At 44.3% G+C, this 18,795-nt stretch overlaps 1 protein-coding gene across 2 annotated transcripts in view; it reads left to right on the forward strand.

Annotated features, from left to right (window-relative positions):
• The window catches only part of Klhl2 (kelch like family member 2), a 109,558-nt gene that overhangs the window by 75,262 nt on the left and 15,501 nt on the right, over positions 1-18,795 (forward strand). For both annotated transcript variants that reach the window (XM_038326990.2, XM_038326991.2), the window contains 3 exons: positions 10,372-10,481; positions 14,753-14,869; positions 15,999-16,148. In XM_038326990.2, coding sequence (XP_038182918.1) covers positions 10,372-10,481; positions 14,753-14,869; positions 15,999-16,148 — 377 coding nt within the window. The remainder of the gene's footprint in view (positions 1-10,371; positions 10,482-14,752; positions 14,870-15,998; positions 16,149-18,795) is intronic.

Genomic DNA, 18,795 nt, shown 5'->3' on the forward strand with positions numbered 1-18,795 from the left:
ATCCCTCTGTAAGATCAGGCTGTAGTTAAACCTGTGGGCCTTTCCTCAGTTAGTGATTGATATGGATGGGTCCAGCCCCTATGGGTGGTGCCATCGTGGGCTGGTATAAGAAAGCAGGCTGAGCAAGCCATGAGGAACAAGCCAGCAAGCAGCACCTCTCCATGACCCCTTCATCAGCTCTTGCCTCCCCAGGTTCCTGCGCTAACGGCCTTAGAGGATGAACTGTGAAGTGGAAGCATAAACAAAATACACCTTTTCTCTCCAAGTTGCATTTGCTCATGGGGCTTCATCACAGTGGTAGCCACCCCATTAAGACACCGTGTGCAGGGGGTGCATGCGAAGGAACTTCCGGTAGTTGCTCTTGCATTGATGTGCCTGTCCTTTTTGTTGACGGCCTAATGATTTATTATGAAAAACTTGGAGATTGTTCACACTCACTATGCAGCTCGTTTCTTATGGCTTTTAAATTCCTTGGACCACTTAGTGTTATGTTTGCTATGGCATTGCTGAGAAAGAGTCAAGAGGACTTGCTAATCCAAGTTAGTGGTTGAAGAGACAGTGGGGCAGGAGGGACAAGCAGGATTATTTACATATCTGCAAGATGAATAAAGTTCTAGGATGTGGTTTATGACAATGTGAGTTTGTGACATTGCTGAACAGCACCTTGGAAAATAAAGTGGCACATTCAGGCACAGTTAACAGAAGGCGGGAGGGTGGTGAAGTGACCCACCAGATACAGACAGCGCTTGCTGGACAGACCTGACCTCCTGAGTTGAGCCCTGAGGCACATGTAAAGGCTGTAGGAGAGAACGAAGTTGTGCCCTTGTGCTCAGTGGCATGTGAGTACCCCACATCACGCACGTGTGCGCACACACGCACATACACATGCACACATGCATGCACACAGAATTTTTTCTAAGAGAGGGAGAAGGAAGAACAGTCAGCCAATTTAGTTTTGGCATCAGTACAGCCATCAAGACATGAAGGGGACCTGGCATGTCAAGTAGGTGTCTGTGGCTTTTTCTTTCCTCTATTGATGAATTATGCTAATGTTTCTGTAATCTTACTGGGCATTTGTGTATGGTCTTTGGAGAAATGTCTATTAACTCTTATTTTTAAAATTGTGTTCTATGATGTTTGTTTTAGATACAAACTCATCACATATGTGATTTGGACATGCTTTTTCCTATTCCATGTAAGATTTTATTAGTTATTTTTATGTCTTTCTTATGTATATTGTCATAGACATGTATCTCCCTTCTTTTGGGTGCCAATTTGTTGGGGGAGACAGCTCATTTGTTTCCCGGCTGCTCAGACCCAAATAATCACTCTGAAATTATATTAATTATAGCACTGCTTGGCCTTTTAGCTTAAACGTATTTCTAAATAACTTATATCTTAAATCAACCCATTTCTATTAATCCGTGCATCACCATGAGGTCGTGGCCTACCAGCAATGCTTCACTATCTGTCTCCTCTGGTGGCAGCTCCATGGCGTCTCCCTGACTCTGCCTTTTTTCTCCCAACATTCAGTCCTCCCTACCCCCCCACCCCCCCGCCTAGCTCTACTCTGCCGTATCATAGGCCAAAGCCGCTTCTTTATTCATTAACCAATAAAAACAACACATATACAAAAGGACTTCCCACATCAAGCATATATGATATCTGTAACATTGTATAGCTAGCTTGTTATACATACTGGTCTGCTTTATTTAGTCATATTTCCTAAAGCTATTTTTATATTGTGAGCTTCCCTTTTAATATAGGCAGAGTATTCCAGTGCATGACTATGCTACATTTTAAACATCACTTACTGATGAACTTTTAATAATTACATTGTGCGTGTAGTATGCTCAAGACTCCAGATTTGAACCCCATACTGTCATCTCCTAGTCTCCGCCCCCAATAGTGTGACAGTGGATAACTTGGGACTTGTCATTCCCAAATGACTAGTGTGCTTATGGGAGGAGATTTGAGTACTGCTCTCTATGGTACTCTCTAACCTTCAGTCTGTCTGTGTCTGTCTGTCTCTGTCTCTGTCGCTCTGTCTCTCTCTGTCTCTCTCTGTCTCTGTCTCTCTGTCTCTCTCTCTCTCTCTCTCTCTCTCTCTCTCTCTCTGACACACACATATATACACCACATGTCCACACATACTCATGCTCATGGTGGAGGTTTTTAAGACACTTTGATCTTCATGGTTTTGCTGGTTGAGGCTGGAGAGGAAATGTTCCACCATGTCATTTTTATTTTATTAGTAGTGGTTGTAATATGAGAGATTTCATGTCAGGAGCTAAGCACCAGAGATAAATCATCTGGATCCACAGCATGTAAGCATGTAAAATAACAGATGGGCAGTTAGCTTCCTGTCTGCCCATGGTTTCCATCTAGACGTATTTTCAGTTGATTTTTGCACATTCATTGAGAATTGCTGTTATTAGTTACATAAAATTCATAGTAGTTGTGCATGTGTGCTGTGCACGTGTCTCTCTCTCTCTCTCTCTCTCTCTCTCTCTCTCTCTCTCTCTCTCTCTCTCTCTCTCTCTCTCTGTGTGTGTGTGTGTGTGTGTGTGTTTGAGGGAAGTAGCTTGCCCTATGCCGAGAGTATCATATAAACTTTAAGTATGGTTTCATCTCAATCAAAGCTTAGAAGGCCAAGACGTTCCTTTTAGGGATGTATTTTGGATGTTGCATGTTTCCATAACAACTTTGTACAGCTTCTTTTGCCCTTAAAAGTTTGATATCACTTGGTTTTCTTTAACAAATATGGAATTAAACTTTTGCCCCTAAAATGATAAGATTTGCTTTATTTAATTATTATTATTATTTGTGTATATTAGATGTATGTAGGTGTGGTGCTTGCGTGCTATGGTATGCACGTGGAGGTCAGAGGATGGCTCTGTGGAACAGTTCTCCCCTTCACTTTTATGTGGGCTCTGCCAACTAAACTCAGGCCTTTACCCACTGAGCCATCCCGTTGGCCCTTACATTTTAAACTTACTTGTGTGTGTATGCCTGAGTGTATGTGCCCGTGCACATGGATGTGAGTGTGGGTGTGCGTGCATATCATATATGCGTGCAGCAGAAGGAGGCCTTCAGTGTCCTCCTCTGTTTCTTTGCACTTGTGCCTTTGAAGCCGCATCTCTCCCTAAACCTTGAGCGTATATTTCCCTGACTAGGCTAGAAGCCAGCTAACTCCAGCTATCCTCCTGTTTCCCACCTACCCTGAACCTGGGGTTCAAGGCACTCACAATATGCCTGGGGTGTTATGTGTGTGGCAGGACCTCAAGTGTGGTTCTCGTGATTGTACACAGCAAGCATCCTAACTGCTAAGCCGTCTCCAGCCTCTTGCTTCACTTCAAAGAGAGTATGCTTAGATGCTTTCACACAAATAGTCTTTTTTTTCCTTACCCCAAGACGTGTTCAGCCTGTCCGCAGACTTCATGCACACAGAGATAACTATGAATGTGTCCCACCACAAAACCAATCAACTACTTAAAACCTTGTGAGATTGTATGTGTGTGTATGATTTGTTAACTGTTTGTTAGCGCTGTACTCAGGTGTGAACTTTGTAGATGACAGCATCCCGTAGCCATGTCAGAAGGTTGGGCAATTCTGCACAGCATCCTGGGACCTAAACTTCAGTGTGCAGTGTGACCGGCAGATCCTTATAAACATGTATGTGAGTGTGTGACAGTGCACACGTGTGCAATGAATGACTCTTGATCGTGGGTCTTACCATTGCTGAACACTCGTCTAGTGTTCTTACAAGAGCTCCATTCCAGTTCATAATAATTGGGAAAAAAAAAAAAAAGGAGGTTTGTTTTGTTCTGTTGTTTCTGGTTTCTGGCAGTGCTTGGCAGAAGGTCACACCAAGAACCTGTTCTTCACCAAAATTTTTTTTACTTATTGTACAGGATTGTAAAAGACGAGAAAAGGTAGAGCTAGGCCTTGTAGCTGGGGCCTGTAACCCCAGTACCAAGGAGGCTTGAGGCAGGTTTCTGTGAGTTCGAGGACAACCTGAGCTACAGAGTGAGACTCTCTCTCAAAAAGCCAAACTATGAAACTAGAAAGAAGGAGGGAGTGAAGAGGGAAGGAAAGACCCAAAGGGAAATAACAAATGGGAGAGAGGGAAATGAGACCCAGGCGTCAGGAGCACATAGTTAGCCAAGCGGAGAGCCATTTGGGCTGTCTTAGGGCTGGCGGCCCTGGGTACACATGAGCCACGTTGCTTTGTGTGGCAGAGCCAGCTCCCATTAACTGGTTGATATGCTAGTACAGAGTACACCATGGCTGTAGATGGTGTTGGGATGGAGTTTACTAACTGCTCTGAGTTCTAATTTATGTAATTGCCGAAGTGTGTGTGTGTGTGTGTGTGTGTGTGTTTTAATTCACCAAGTTTCGTTTTGAGTGAGTACTTGTTTTTATCATGAAGCAGAGACTGGGATGATATATATATATATAGTGGTAGTACAGGAAGATTGTGTTCCCTCCATTAGCCTCATCACTGCTGGAGTACGTTTGAGAAGTGCAAGAGCCTAGCGGTCTCTTGCTTTGATTTCAGATTTTACGTTTGCAGAAGAAACTTAGCAGAATTGTTATAGACCTACTTGTGGGGGTGAAATACTGCTAGGACCGAGGGCCGGATCTTATGGTAGCTTGCCATAGGTCTAGTATCTGCTGTTTATTTTTCTATTTGAATTTCCAAATTGCTGCACATAAATATTTTTAGAGTTATATGCCAATTTGCCGTATTTTCCACAAAGTGAATTTGTTCCTCGGTGTTCAGAGCTTTTGGTATAAAGACTCTCATTATGAGGCCTGGAGATGTGTTCAGCTGAGAGGTGTTTGCCGAGCATGCAGGAAGCCCTGCACCTCCACCACTAGAAGAGCTGGGTGTGGTGCTGCCTGCCTGTAATCTGAGGTAGTAGGGGTAAAGCTGAGTGGTTCAAAAGTTGAAGGTCATCTTTTGACTACATACCAAGTTCTAGGCCAGCCTAGGATGCATGAGACCCTGTTTCAAATTTAAAATAAAAAAGGAAAATGTCATTAGGCTTTCTAAAAAATTATTTTATGTGTATGAGTGACTTATCTATGTACATATATTTCTACCACAGCCACGCAGCAACCATGGAGGCCAGAAGCAGGGATGTTATTTCTTTGAACTGGAGTCAGAAACAGTAACGAGCAATCGCGGGGTGGTGGGAACCAAACCTCTGCCAGAGCGGCTGGTGATCTGAACCACCAAGTCCTGGCTCCTGCCCCCTTTAATGCTTGCTGACACAGGATCTTGCTATGTTCTCACCGTGTCCTTGAGTTCTTCATCCGTCTGCCTCAGCCCCTCAAGTGTGTCCCACCATGCCATCTTGCTATGCTTTTCTTATATGTATTCTTTCCCTTTCCCACACTGACGTGTTTTGAATGGGGTGGAGACTTGCCCCAGCCAGAGTGTGGAGGACAGAGGACAATGTGTGGTTAGTCAGTCTCCTAGGGATGGGACTCAGCTCCCCATGCTGACAGCGTGGACAGCAAATGCCTTTCCTCACTGAGCTACATTGCTGCTGCTGTGTGATTATTGTTTTATTTTCCCCATTCCTCCAGACAAGAGTCTCTATAGCTCATATGAACCTGGAACTCACAGACCCCAGACACAGAGACTCACAGAGAGGCACTAGCCACTCTCCCTGGCTAAAGAAAGACTGGTAGCTGGTGAGATGACTTAGCAGGCAAGGGTGCTAGTCTCCTGGTCCCATCCCTCACACCCACACGGTGAAAGGAAAGAACCAAGCTATACAAGTTCAAGTAGCCCCCTCTGCTTGCATTCATGCATGCACACACTCAAATAAATAAGTGAATAATTTTTGTGAAAGAAAAACCTTCGGTGTGACTTTTTTTTGCATAAATGTCTGGTGAGGTTAGGGAAATGTAGGATGGTGTTTTCTGATGTAAAAGGGATTGTGGTCAATTCTTTAAACGCGAAACCCCACTTGAATGACTTTTTTATACTACTGTTCCTTAAATACTAGATAATCTCTTGATTCTTACCTTGTATTTTTCCAATACCAACCTTTTTTTGCAATTAACTTGTGCAAATTGAACCACACGTTTATCATTCATATTGTTTATTACTACATTCTTCTTTTTAAAATGATTTTATTTTTCGAACAATTTTAGGTTTACAGAAAATACTAGCACAAAGTACATATATGTTCCTTCAATTCCTCAATTTCTAGTAGCTTCCCATTATAAATAATGATTTCTTATAGCTAATAGGCCAGTGTGGACATTATTAGTAAAAGTCTGTAGTTTGGCATGCTAAACTGGACAGAGAAAAGCCTCAACCCTACACAAAGAACTTCAGGCAGCTAAGGAAAGCTGGGGACACAAGAGGTGGCCTTCCCCAAACACAGCAATTGTTTTTTTGTTTTTTGAGACAGGGTGTCTCTGTGCAACACCCACAGCTGTCCTGGAACTCACATTGTAGACCAAGCTGGCCTCAAAATCACAGAGATCCATCTGCCTCTGCCTCCCACGTGCTGGGATTAAAGGTGTGTGCCACCACCGCCCGGCCACATCAATTATTAGTGCAGTGCCAGTGAGTTCTGAGAACATACATATAGCATTATATGGACTGAACAGGTTATTTTTAGGAATATGTGTGTGTGTACAAATATATATGAGTGCAGTAACACCTAATGAATGCATAGGCTGTGAATTTGAAGGAGAGTAGGGAGGGGCTGTATGGAAGGGCTTGGAGAGAGGAAAGGGAAGGGGAAAATTAATCTCAAAAAACTGTGTATAGTTTATAGCAGTGTTCATTCTTTGTGTTTTACATTCTGTAGGTCCTAACAGATGTGTAATGACACTTACCCATCATTCCCTGTCCTGGAAACCCTCCATCACCCCTCATCACCTATACAGGCATGAGCACCACTGATCTGTAACTTTCTCTGTTACTATTTCTAGGGTATCTCTGCCTTCTAATTGTATAGTTTAAAAGCTGTTCCGATTGTCTTCCTTTGTTTAGTAGTATGTACTGAAGAGTCTTCATTTTGATGGCTCATTAGCTCAGTAATGTGCCGTTGAATGAGCCAGGTCTGGTGATGCAGGCCTGTGATTGCAGCTGCTTGGGAAGCCGAGGCAGGAGGATTGCAATTTCAAGACCAGCCTGGGCTACAAAATGAATTCAAGGCCCGTCTGGGCAATTTAGTGAGAGGCTGTCTCAAAATAAAAAGTGGAAAGAGCTGATGATATACGGCTCAGTAGTGCTTGTCTGGCATGAACCAGGCCCTTAACCCCCAATTCTGTTAAATAATGTTACTGTAGTTTGTGTATCCAAGATGTCACTGGTTACCTCAGAGTATTTTGAAGTTGTAAGTAAGTTGTGTCCACATGAAATATATAATGATGAAACTCCAAGTGAGTTTATTTGGAATATTAAAAAATAACAATTTGGGATACAGAGTATAGCTCAGAGGCTGATATGACTGTAGAAGAAAGGAAAAGGTTGGAAGGATGTGTGTGTGTGTGCGTGTGTGTGTGTGCGTGTGTGCATGCATGCGTGTGTGCATGTGTGTGTGTGTGTGTGCACGCACATCTACTCCATGCATGTGGAGCCTCAGCTGTCACTCTTCAGGAGCCCTAGCGATCCTCTTTCCTCCATTTCGCTACTTCCTGAATCCCGCCCCACACCACCACACCTGACTTCCTTTCCCCCCCATACCTGGCTTCTGGAGATTGAACTCAGGTCTAAGCACTTTACTGACAGCTTTGTCTCCATCTCCCATTTCGGGGTTTTATTAGGAAAGGAAGATGTTATATAAGTGGTTTTGGCAGGGAGCCAGCATCTTGCAAGATCTGCCCTGTTCTGATTGGCAGGCTGCTGTGGTTTCTAGGTAAGAGGACTTTGGAGTTCAGCCCTGGTCTTGTAGTTTTGAACTGGGCTTGAGTCTGGGGAAGACATAAACAGCTTGAGTGGTTTCTCTCTGGGCAACCTTGACTTTGTTTTGGTTAAATATGATATAAATGACTCCATGTTGTCTGATAGACATAACAATGAAGGGGCACACCATGCCATGGCACACATGGAGGTCAGAGGTCAGTCAATTTGGGCAGTCAGTTTTCTCCTTTCACCCTGTTTTTGAGGCAAGGTGTCTTGTTTCTGCTTGATGCTTCAGGCTGGCTGGCCCACGAGCTTTTGGGTGGGCCATGTCCCATCTTGACTTGGTGTTCTGCTGGCACAGATGTGGTTTCTGGAGCTCAAGGACAGACTTCTGTGGCCAAGGTTACCTGCTATGCCCAAGTTAGTTTTTGCTTTTCTTTTTCCCTTCCCTTTCCCAAGGCAATGAGAGTTTCTGTTACCACGTATCTTTGCCAGTATTTGATATTGTCAGTGTTTAGAGTGTTTTATTTGTTTGTTTGGAGACAGGGTCTCACTGTGTAGCTCTTGGGTGGCCTGAGGCTGCTGTATATGGTGATGGCATCTTTTGATGTGCCTATTTTTTCACCTTTACGTAATCTTTGATATATCTGTTTTGATCTGTTTCCCACTTGGAAAATAGGAGTGTTTTCTGGTTGAATTTTGAGATTTCTGTGTTTTACATAATAGTCTTTTGTAAGATAAATTTTTTATAAGAATTTTTTCTTGAGGGTTATGAATTATCTTTTTTATTTTGTAACATGTTTGGGCCAGAGACTTAGTTTTAATGAAGTCCAACTTGCTAATTGTTTTTTTCATCATCTTCTTCCTGTGCTGTAAGGAAACTCATCAATGTTGGGATCCGCTAGGTATTTCTCCTGCCTTGGGTTAATTTTTGTGAAACACACAAGGTCTTTATCTAGGTTTTCTTAGTGTACAGATGGCCACTTGTCCTGGCTTCCTCTGCAAAGATCGCCCCTGCTCCCCTGTGTCACCGTCGTTGCAAAAATCTGTTTGTGTGGGGCAATTTCTGGGCCCATTTGTTATTTTTTGTTTTGTTTTGTTTTGGTTTGGTTTGGTTTGGTTTTTCATTTACAAAAGCAGTTCAGTCTGCCATTTTCATGTTTATTTCAGTGTGGTATTTTTCTTGCCTATCCCAGACACTGAGTTTGCAAAGCAATGTGTCTGTTGCATTTTTATAAATCCAATCATGTTATAATTACCCCAAGAGTTGCTCATTGTGTGCAAAGTCGTCTTGTGAGGAACCTTTTATGAAGTGAGTAGGTATTCAGAGGTCTGTTGAAATGCACATTGTAGGTTTTAAATATTCTAAAGAGGAAGGCAATGATCTTTGGGGTTTCTACAAATATGTATTGAAAGGAACCATTTGTTCTACTGTGGAAAAGTCTTTTGAAAGTACTGTTGGCATATAAATAATTGTGCAGACAGACAAACAGATAGGAAATAATGCGGACTTTCTAGCAGACGTCTGGACTTGGAGGCCGCAGAGCTATCACAGGCACTGTTAGAGTTCTCAGCTTTCCTCCACAAGTAGTTCCTCATGCTTGACAAGCCAAGCGTCTGCTCATACACAGCACTCGTGTTATGTAAGGTATTTTTCTCAGCCTCTACATGTGTGGAAGTCATGGTGGAGGGGTTATGCAATCGCCCCTTATTTTACCAGCTGGCACATGGTAGAGCTGAGATTTGAACCCGGTGTGCTTGAGTGCAAAGAGCAGGACGCAGTCTGGAAGTTCCGGCTCATCCTTTGTGTGAGAGAAAGGTGAACTTGTAGAAAAAGCTGTTTGTATAGGATACATTCTTTATAAGCTTTTAAATCATTGATTATGTTAATAGAGTTATGTCATTATGTTTTTCCCCCCTCACAAATAGGCATATTTAGAAAATCAAGGAGAAGGTCTAAGTATTTTAAGAATTACCAATTTTACCACATTCCTGGGAAGGACTTGAGATATAAAATTAATCATTTTCTTCTTAAATAAATTACTTATATAGAATTGAGACTTATATTGTAAACCTTTTTATTAATTGTAATACACTAATTTTTAATGCTATCCATATGTTCATATTGCGCAGCATTTAAGGCTTTCTGTTGGTTCTCAAACAAGCACTTTTCTCCCTGGTAGTGTTCTCGAGCCCTCTAATGTTCTCTGGACTGCATTCAGGGATGTGGATTTATACTACCGTGTCCTTTGTGTGACGACAAACTTACAGACTTAAACATTGGAAGTGCCATGTTATGTGAGCAGTAGCCGTTTGGCGTGCACCATGTTAAATGCTAATGCAGTTCTGACCAGTGAGTGTCCGCTAAGGCAGCCTTGCTACCTCTTCTCGCCCAGAAGAAATGCGGTGGCATTTCCTCATCTCTGGCTGGTTAAGAGATGTGGCCTCTTCGCTCAGGTAATGCTGATGGTCCCTTTTTGGCTTTCCAACAGAGCGCCATTTTGCGGATGTCGTACTCAGTGAAGAGTTTCTCAACCTCGGCATCGAGCAGGTGTGCAGCTTAATCTCAAGTGACAAGCTTACCATTTCCTCGGAAGAGAAGGCAAGTGACACTTTTTCTCTTCCCCTTCTCCTCTCCTGCTTCTCCTTTTTGTCTGCCACCATTTCCCTTCCCCTTCTTTCTGTGGTGCTGGCTAGTCTCCTGACTTTCCTTTCCTTTTGGGAAGTTGGGGTGTCACAAAATGTGTGTAGAACAGAGGACAACCTCTGGTCTTGTCCATCCACTTTTTCTTTTTGAGATAGGGTCTTTCACTGGTCTGCAACTCTCCAATAGGCTGGGCTGGCTGGCCAGTGAGCCCCAGGCCTCCCCCTTCTGCTGAAATTACAGAGAAGTGCCACCATGTCCAAATATTTTTCCCTGGGTTCTGAGGATGGGAGTCAGGTCTTGATGCTTGTGAAGATACAACTGATGTATTTGCCCAGCTCAGCACTTCATTTCTTTGTTTCAGTTGTCTCATAAGTGTGGTCCTGTGTGACTAGAATCACCAGGGACCTGGAGGAAGTGTGCTTGACTGCTTCAGCAAGAATTGAATCAAGTGCCTCTGGGGGAGAGGGTGTCTTTCTATAGCTAGATGCTTCTAGAAGTGCTTGATGCAAACACTTGATAAAAACCCATTAGTTTTGCAGTCTTGTGAGTTGAAAGAACTTTCTTTAAATTTGTTTAATTATTATTTTTATTCATGTGTACAGGTGTCTATATAAGTCATAGTCAATGTCGTGTGTGTCTGTGTGTGTGTGTGTGTATGTGTGTGTGTGTGTGTGTACCCAGGGAGACCAGGGAGTTAGAGCCGCTGGAGTTATAGGCAGTTGTTTACCCAAGTTGGGTGCTAGGAACTGGTCTGGTCTCTGCAACAGGAATGTTCTTAACTGCAGAGCCAGATCTCCAGTCCCTAAAAGAACTTACTCAATGCTTGAAGGTTCCAGTAGTTCTAAAGTGAACATCCCTGACTGCTATCATCCTTTTAAGTTCCTGTTTGAAACTTAAATGTCAACCCTATAGGTGAGCCTGCTGCCTGCCTGCCCGCCCGCCCTCCCTCCCTCCCTCGCAGTAGCTCTTTCTGACCCCACATTTACAGTTCCCTTGTCAAGTTCCTGAATCTCTCATGTGGTTGGAGAGAGAAGCTTGGACTGCTGCTCTGTTTTCTCTGGGCAGTTTTTAGCCTATGGGAAGCAGGAGACAAGAGTTTATGGAGCTGGGCATGATGATGATGTACACCTTTAATCCCAGCTTGGGAGGCAGAGGTGGCTCTCGGTCTGTTTGAGTTTGAAGCCAGCCTGGTCTAACGTAGACTCAGGAGAGCCAGGGCTACCCGGCTGTTGGGAGACCCTGTCTCAAAACAACAAGAATAAAACCACCACCACAACAACAAATAGAAGCTCATAGAAATGGTATATGTCCTGGGAATTTAAAGTTATAGAGGCTCTGATTCTATTTCTTGGGACATTCATCCCATCTGGGGATAAAAGCATACATTCTCTCTAGGATTTACAGTGTGAAAAAATATGCAGAACTGTGACATACACAGTCTTAGCACTTTAGAGAGGGTGACACTACTCACATAATAGACGAGGACAGAGTGCCTGCTGTCCCCCATTCACTATCTCAGGGCCCTGGATATGAGACTGACATCTCTAATCATAGACGAGTGGAAAAACCAGTCTCTGTGCGGGGCACTGTAGACGTATACGGCAGCCTGGTTCAGATATAGGATCCAGGTCTTTCAAAGTGAGCTAGCACATTTCAGAGAAATGGAAATTGCTTGGGATGGGAAAAGCATATCGGGGCAAGGGAGCAGACTCGACAGATGTAAAGGCTGTGAGTGATTGCTCGAGGCTGGCTGGGGTTAGAGTATGTCTGTGAGTAATGGGAAAGGAAGTGGGGAGGGACCATCACGAATGCCTTCAGCTGTGCTCAGTATTACGACCTTTCTTGCGGTGATGAAGAGCTATTTCCAGGGTTTAACCAGGAGATGGATGCCACGATAAGCCCTGCCTTAGAGAAAGATCACGAGGACTGCCTTGGTTTTGTGCTAATACCTGCTGAGCCCTGGATTGTGGTGGCACACTCAGTACCCGTCTTAGCACATGTCTAATTGAGTGGTCAGACCTCACGGAGGATGCAGCGGGCAGCCTTTTCCTGCTTTACAGCGTCCAAGGCTCCTGTCGGAGTGGTCAGATGACGAAAAGCGTCTGGCCCGATTCTCCTGGAGCAGTCTGGGACTTCCCTTCTTTTCCACACGCTGTTTTGTGAGTTGTGACTATTCAGAAATGCTCCTTCATAGACATGTCAGGCTTGAGAGCTGGGGCGTAGTTATGCTATCTGTCTCCAAATCCCTGTCTGTCTTCTCTCTTCCTCTTTTGTCACCTGCTGGAGGTTTTAATGGTGTCACAATTGCTGCAGGTAGCCATACTTATTATGTGGATAGATGCCATTTAAGAAACCAAAGGGAGAGTGGCTGACTCTTTCTGACCCACCCAACTTCAGAAGTCACAGAGTTGCTTCTACCGTACATGCTGTCTTGGTTGCACAGGGAAGGTTAGATTAGTTGTGGGAGGATATTTATTGCACAGTTGTGAGTCCTCGGGGATTGAGACTGATTGAGGGAGCAGCTGCAGAGACTAGCTTTCATGGCGATGGTGAACGGGAGCCCTCCTGTGCCACGTGGGCCACGTAGGAGAGTGTTGAGGTGATAGCAGAGGAATCTGATACAAGGCATTGGAAGCAGGGCCATGGCGCTGACGGGACCGCACAGCAGTGGATAGAATTGACAGTGTAGATGCTCTTCGCTTCTTTATCGCTGGCACCTGGCGCACATTATTTAGTAAGCCTTGTTGACAGGATAAATTAGAGAAAGGTGATAATTAGAGTGCGCGCTATTTTTAGTTTCATGCTGCATCAAAACAACCTGTTTTGTTTCCAGTAACCATTTGCATATCGCCATACGTTTCCTGCACCTTTTAAGGATGATCAGGAAATGAATCCGTCAGTCTGGGAGGAAGCTATGGAAAAGGCACTGCCCCGCTATTAGCTTAGTTTTCTCAGAATAGTTGTTCAGTACTGCTCTCTCTGCTGTTTGTAAAGATGTCCAGGTTACTACATTTCAATGTGTCTGTTCTGGTAAAGGGGGCTTCACCCATTGCGTAGACCCTTATCTATAGTGTATCATCCAAAATCTGTTTGTAAACCTAAAGACAGTTTCTAGCATGAGTTATTTATAAAGGTACATTTATTTCTTTGTGACTCTTGTGTTGCTGTGATCACAAGCCTTGGCAGAAGTAACATAAAGGAGAAGAAAATTGTTTGGTTCGTGGTTTCAGAGTGTTCAGGCTCTCATGACCGGAGGGCATAGTAGAGGTGCAATTGCCCGTCATGGTTAGGAAGTCCAGAAAGCACCCTGCTGGCCTTCCCGGCTCCCCCCCCCCCCCCTTATTCCATCTGGTTCCCATCTATGCAAAGGTACCTCCTGCATTTAAAATGGGTGGTTCCCCATGTCCCCAGTTCTTTTCTCTCTGGGAACACCTTCACAGACACCAGGAAAGATTCTAAAGCTAGCCACATTAAAGGGGAAGATGAGTCAGGTATGTTACAGTCACTTGAACGAGAGCAGCCCCATAGGTCCATAGATTTGAATACTTGGTTCCCAGCTGCTGGAGATATTTGGGGAATATTTAAAGGTGTGGTCTTGTTGGAGGAGGTATGTCACTGGGGGTAGGCTTTGAGGTTTCAAAAGACATTTTCAGTTAGCCCTCTGTGATGCCTACTTGTGGGTGAGGATGTAAGTTCTCAGGACTGCTCCAGAGCCCTGCCTGCCTGCCGGCCGCCATGTTCCCTACCATGATGGTCAGGAACCCTAACCCTCTGGAAGCAGATTAAATGTTTCCTTTGGTAAATTGCCTTGGTCACGGTGTTTTGTCGCCATGGTGTCTCTGTGCCTTATTATCCTGGATGCTTTGTTCTAAAGGAACTTCAGTCTGTAATTAGAGCCGCAGAAGAAAGCTGTGTATTATCATTTCTTACAGCGCCCATTTAGGTTCAGCGAGATTTATGATGACCTTGGTGAAAGGCTTAGGAAATACAAAAATGAAAAGTGCTTATTGAGTATACAAAGGTACTTAATGAAGTACTTACTAAGCTGGCATATGTCGAAAGAAAGAGAAGTTTCTTTGGATGTCTTTGTGAGTCGCAAGTCAAGATTTCAGAAGATTTAATCCATGGACTTTGTGTTAGCAACGCTGTATGTAAGATGTGCTTCGTCATATTATATCTGCATGCTTTGGCGTAGAACTCATGTTTTCTCTCTCCACACTTTTAAGGTATTTGAAGCAGTGATAGCCTGGGTAAACCACGATAAGGATGTAAGGCAGGAGTTCATGGCTCGGCTCATGGAGCACGTCCGGCTACCCTTACTTCCACGGGAGTACCTGGTCCAGGTGAGTGCACTCCCCAGTCATGAGGGTGTGCACAGCGTCTACGTGTCGAGCCCCTTCACCCCGTGGTAGGGCTTCAGACTGCAGATCTCTGGAGTGTCAGAAAGAGGACAGTTTAGGCACCAGGTACCAGGCACCTCGGCGGCTCCCTCTGAGCCCATCCTTGTTCCTAGACGTAGGGCTCCACTCTTCCTGACTCAGGAAAGTGTGGAGGAACATGCGGAGGCGGCATCTGGGAGTCTCCGAGTGCATGTAGTAAACGTGCCCGAATTCTGCCCGCACTAACATCCCCTTACTGTTCACCCTTTGACTCTGTCCAGCGGGAAGGGACTTTGAGATTGGACAACCACTATTTAATTCCCCTTCATAGTTTCACAGGGACATGTCTGTGGCTTCTTCATTTCTGAGCTGAAGAGAAGCAGGCTGTGTGACGTAAGCAGGAGCGAGTGATTCTTAATCATCCCTGAAGAATTTTAAATTTGCTCTTGGTTGCTTATTAACAATCTTTCAGGAACATCTCAGCATCATTTCTGTAGTTGAGACCATTTATAAAGGGACATTTTTGATTAGCAAATCAGGCTTTAGCATCTTAAGGCTTTGTTATTTAACATGGTCTGTATGGTATCTGGATACTGTGGGAAATTTAAAAGAAAAAAAAAGAACAGAAAGCCCAATACTGAGGTTGAGCATTGCCAGGGGAACAAATAAATAAATATATAATAAACACTGATGTAGGTAGAATATTTTTAAGTGGTTTGGGTCTTTTTTCATTTACTCTTTTGTGTTGGAAGGGAGTATCATGAGGTAATAGCATTGTCTCGCCCAGTTGAAGAACCTGCTGTCTATTTTTCCTGAGAGTCTAGATCAGAGTCTTTGCAACTCCATAGTCACTTATGTTGGGACATCATGGGGGGTGAATCCCAAGGTAAAACCCCAAAGCCCCACGTCCTGCCCCGCCTATCACCAAGATTTCCTTTTTTTCTTTCCTTATCATGATCTTCCATAGGCCAGGTTCCTGTGCAGAGATTGGTCTGGACAGGACAGATGCTCTGTTTCTTCCCTGTGTGCTCCCGTAGCAAGCTCCCCTGCACTAGCTCTTTTCTCACAGGGCCTGTCTGTTCTTTTCCCACAGAGGGTGGAGGAGGAAGCGCTGGTGAAGAACAGCAGTGCGTGCAAAGATTACCTCATTGAAGCCATGAAGTACCACTTGCTGCCCACAGAGCAGCGTATGCTGATGAAGAGCGTGCGGACCCGGCTGAGGACACCTATGAACCTTCCCAAAGTAGGACCTATTGTTCACAGTTGTGCTTGCCCCACGCAGAGGCCCACAGCGAGTGGTTCCTGTGTTTGACCATCTCAATGTCCGTGTCCTGTTGTTTCCGTTCTCCTGCTGGGGAAGTGTCGCTAGGAATGCATCATAGAATGTGTGGCTTAGTCTCAGTTGACTACATGCTAAGGATAGAAGTGTTCAAGTCATTTAATTTTTTAAAGGTTTATTTATTTATTATGAATACAGTGTTCTGTCTGCATGTTTCCCTGCAGACCAGAAGAGGGCACCAGATCTCATTATAGATGGCTGTGAGCCACCATGTGTTTGCTGGGAATTAAACTCAGGTCCTCTAGAAGAGCAGTCAGTGCTTTTAGCCACTGAACCATCTCTCCAGCCCTCATTTAATCATTTTCAAAAACATTTTCCAATTCTTTTTAAGGTTTATTTTATTTATTTCTATGTGTGTGTGTGTGTGTCTGTATGTATGTAGACACACATGTGTGCATGCACCCACAGAGCCCAAAAGAAGGCATTAGATTCCCTGGAGGTGGAGTTACTAGTGGTTGTGAGTTATTCACCATAGATGCTAGGAACCAAGCACACACTCTCTGCAAGAGCAGCCAGCGCTCTAAACAACCGAACCATCTCTAGAGCCCCATCAGTTCATCTATAAATTCCATGACACCACACTCCTAGAAGGGAAGACAATTGGGTTTTGTCCCTCCTGAGTTTCTCTACTTATAGTAGCAAGTAGAAGAAAGAGGGGAATCAGACTAAACAGCAAGATTTCTCTGTGGGCAGGATGGTTTATACCTGAAATCCCGGAGTATTCTTAGATCTACGTTAGGATGGAATATGATCAATAGCTCGGTCAGTTCCTGCTCCTACTCCTCGTTGTATACAGTTTGATGGTTCCATAGACTTCTTTTTTTTTCATTTTTTTATACTTTTTTATTTTACTTTATGAATATGACTGTTTTGCTTGTATATATGTCTGCATACCACATACATACCAGGTGCCCACAGAGACCAGGACTTTGTATCTCCTGGAACTGGAGTTAAAGATGGCTGTGAACTGCTGTGTGGCTGCTGGGAATCAAACCCAGGGTCCCTAGAGAGAAGCAAGTGCTCTTACACATTGAGCCGCCTCTCCAGCCCCAGGTTCCCATTTCATTCATGCTTGTTAGCTTTTCTATACTCTGTGTGTGTGTGTGTGTATGCGCGGGGGCACGCGCAGGCACACGTGCACATATGTAGGCGCACACGTGGATGCCAGAGGACGACTTGGGAGTCCATCCTCTCCTTCCCCTGTGTGGGTCCTGGAGGTTGAACTCACATCCTCATGCTTGGTGACAAGCACCATTCCCTGCTGAGCCATCTTCACACCTCCACTCAACTTGAGTGCTTCATAAATATTTGATATCTGCGAGGGGACCAGTACAAGCCTTCTTAGCTCATGCTCCATCGCTAGCATCTTCAGCTGTACTGCAGAGAGGCCTTTAGAATAAAGATGAATTCTGCCTCATTTCCAGGCTAGCCATGGCAGGCTAGCCATGCGCAGAGCTAAGGAGCCCGTGGTAAAATCCTGTCAAGTGTTTTATTATCTCTTTGTAAGGCTTAGGCTACCTATTCCATTAAGTTTTCTCCTGGGCCTCTTTGGTATGGCTACCCTTTCCCACTGTTGGATACGTCCAGGTTTGCCATGCGTTTGCTGTTGTCTGTGGTGTGCATAGGGATTCATGGAGACTTTCTGGTCTCTGGTCTTTCACCTCCTCCGGGTTCCCTCCCTTGCAGTGGGAGGAGCAGCAGACACAGCTGACAGTTCAGGCAGCATTGCTGCTTTGAGTATGCACCTTCTGTGTGCGCTGTCCCTGCTCAGATGTTTGCTTATGCACATGGGTTTTGGAAAAGGCTCCTTGTGGGAAGTCTTTCTATGGTGCCATTTATCATTTTACAGTGGTTGTATTCAGGATGTATTTTAAGTAAGTCAGTCGGAGTGAAGCAGGATTATATTGTATGCATGCGTGTCTTGTAGTAATGATATCTTTAGTGTACTCTCTAAGGGTCAAATAGAAAAAAAGCAAAATAGTGATGCTGGGGAAATTACCATAGGTTCTGATATAGCACCACAGTAAATGTTTATCTTATGTTACTTTCTGAATAGCGCTCACTAATTGCACATACGACTTTTCAGTCGCACACATTAGTTTTGCCTTCTAGGTAAATGGAAGGATCGCGTGAAGCATCTTTATATTTGGATACTGTAATGAGAAACTGTATGCCTTTTAGATTTATTTTTAATTTCTATTTGTGTGTTTGTGTGTACAAATGTGCAGTGCATGCCGGTACACATGATGCATGCTTCAGAGGAGAGCATTGGAGTTTCTGGAGATGGAGTCACAGGCAGTGGGGAGCCACCCAGCCTGGGCGCGGGAGCTGAACTCAGTCCTCTCCTAGAGCAGTACCCACTCATAACCACTGGGCCAGCTCCAGCCCCACTGCGTATGTTTTGGTACTGCATGCTTTGTTATCCCTTACCCGCCTCCCTTTGGTAAAGAAATATCGATGTATTTCTGGGTGACGAAAGTCTAAGTGACCTGTATGCAGGCTAATCATTGGAATTTACTTGTCTCCCCATATCTCACCCTTCTCCGATGTG

Source organism: Arvicola amphibius, chromosome 4 (genome assembly GCF_903992535.2).
Source record: "Arvicola amphibius chromosome 4, mArvAmp1.2, whole genome shotgun sequence".
Taxonomy (NCBI): domain Eukaryota; kingdom Metazoa; phylum Chordata; class Mammalia; order Rodentia; family Cricetidae; genus Arvicola; species Arvicola amphibius.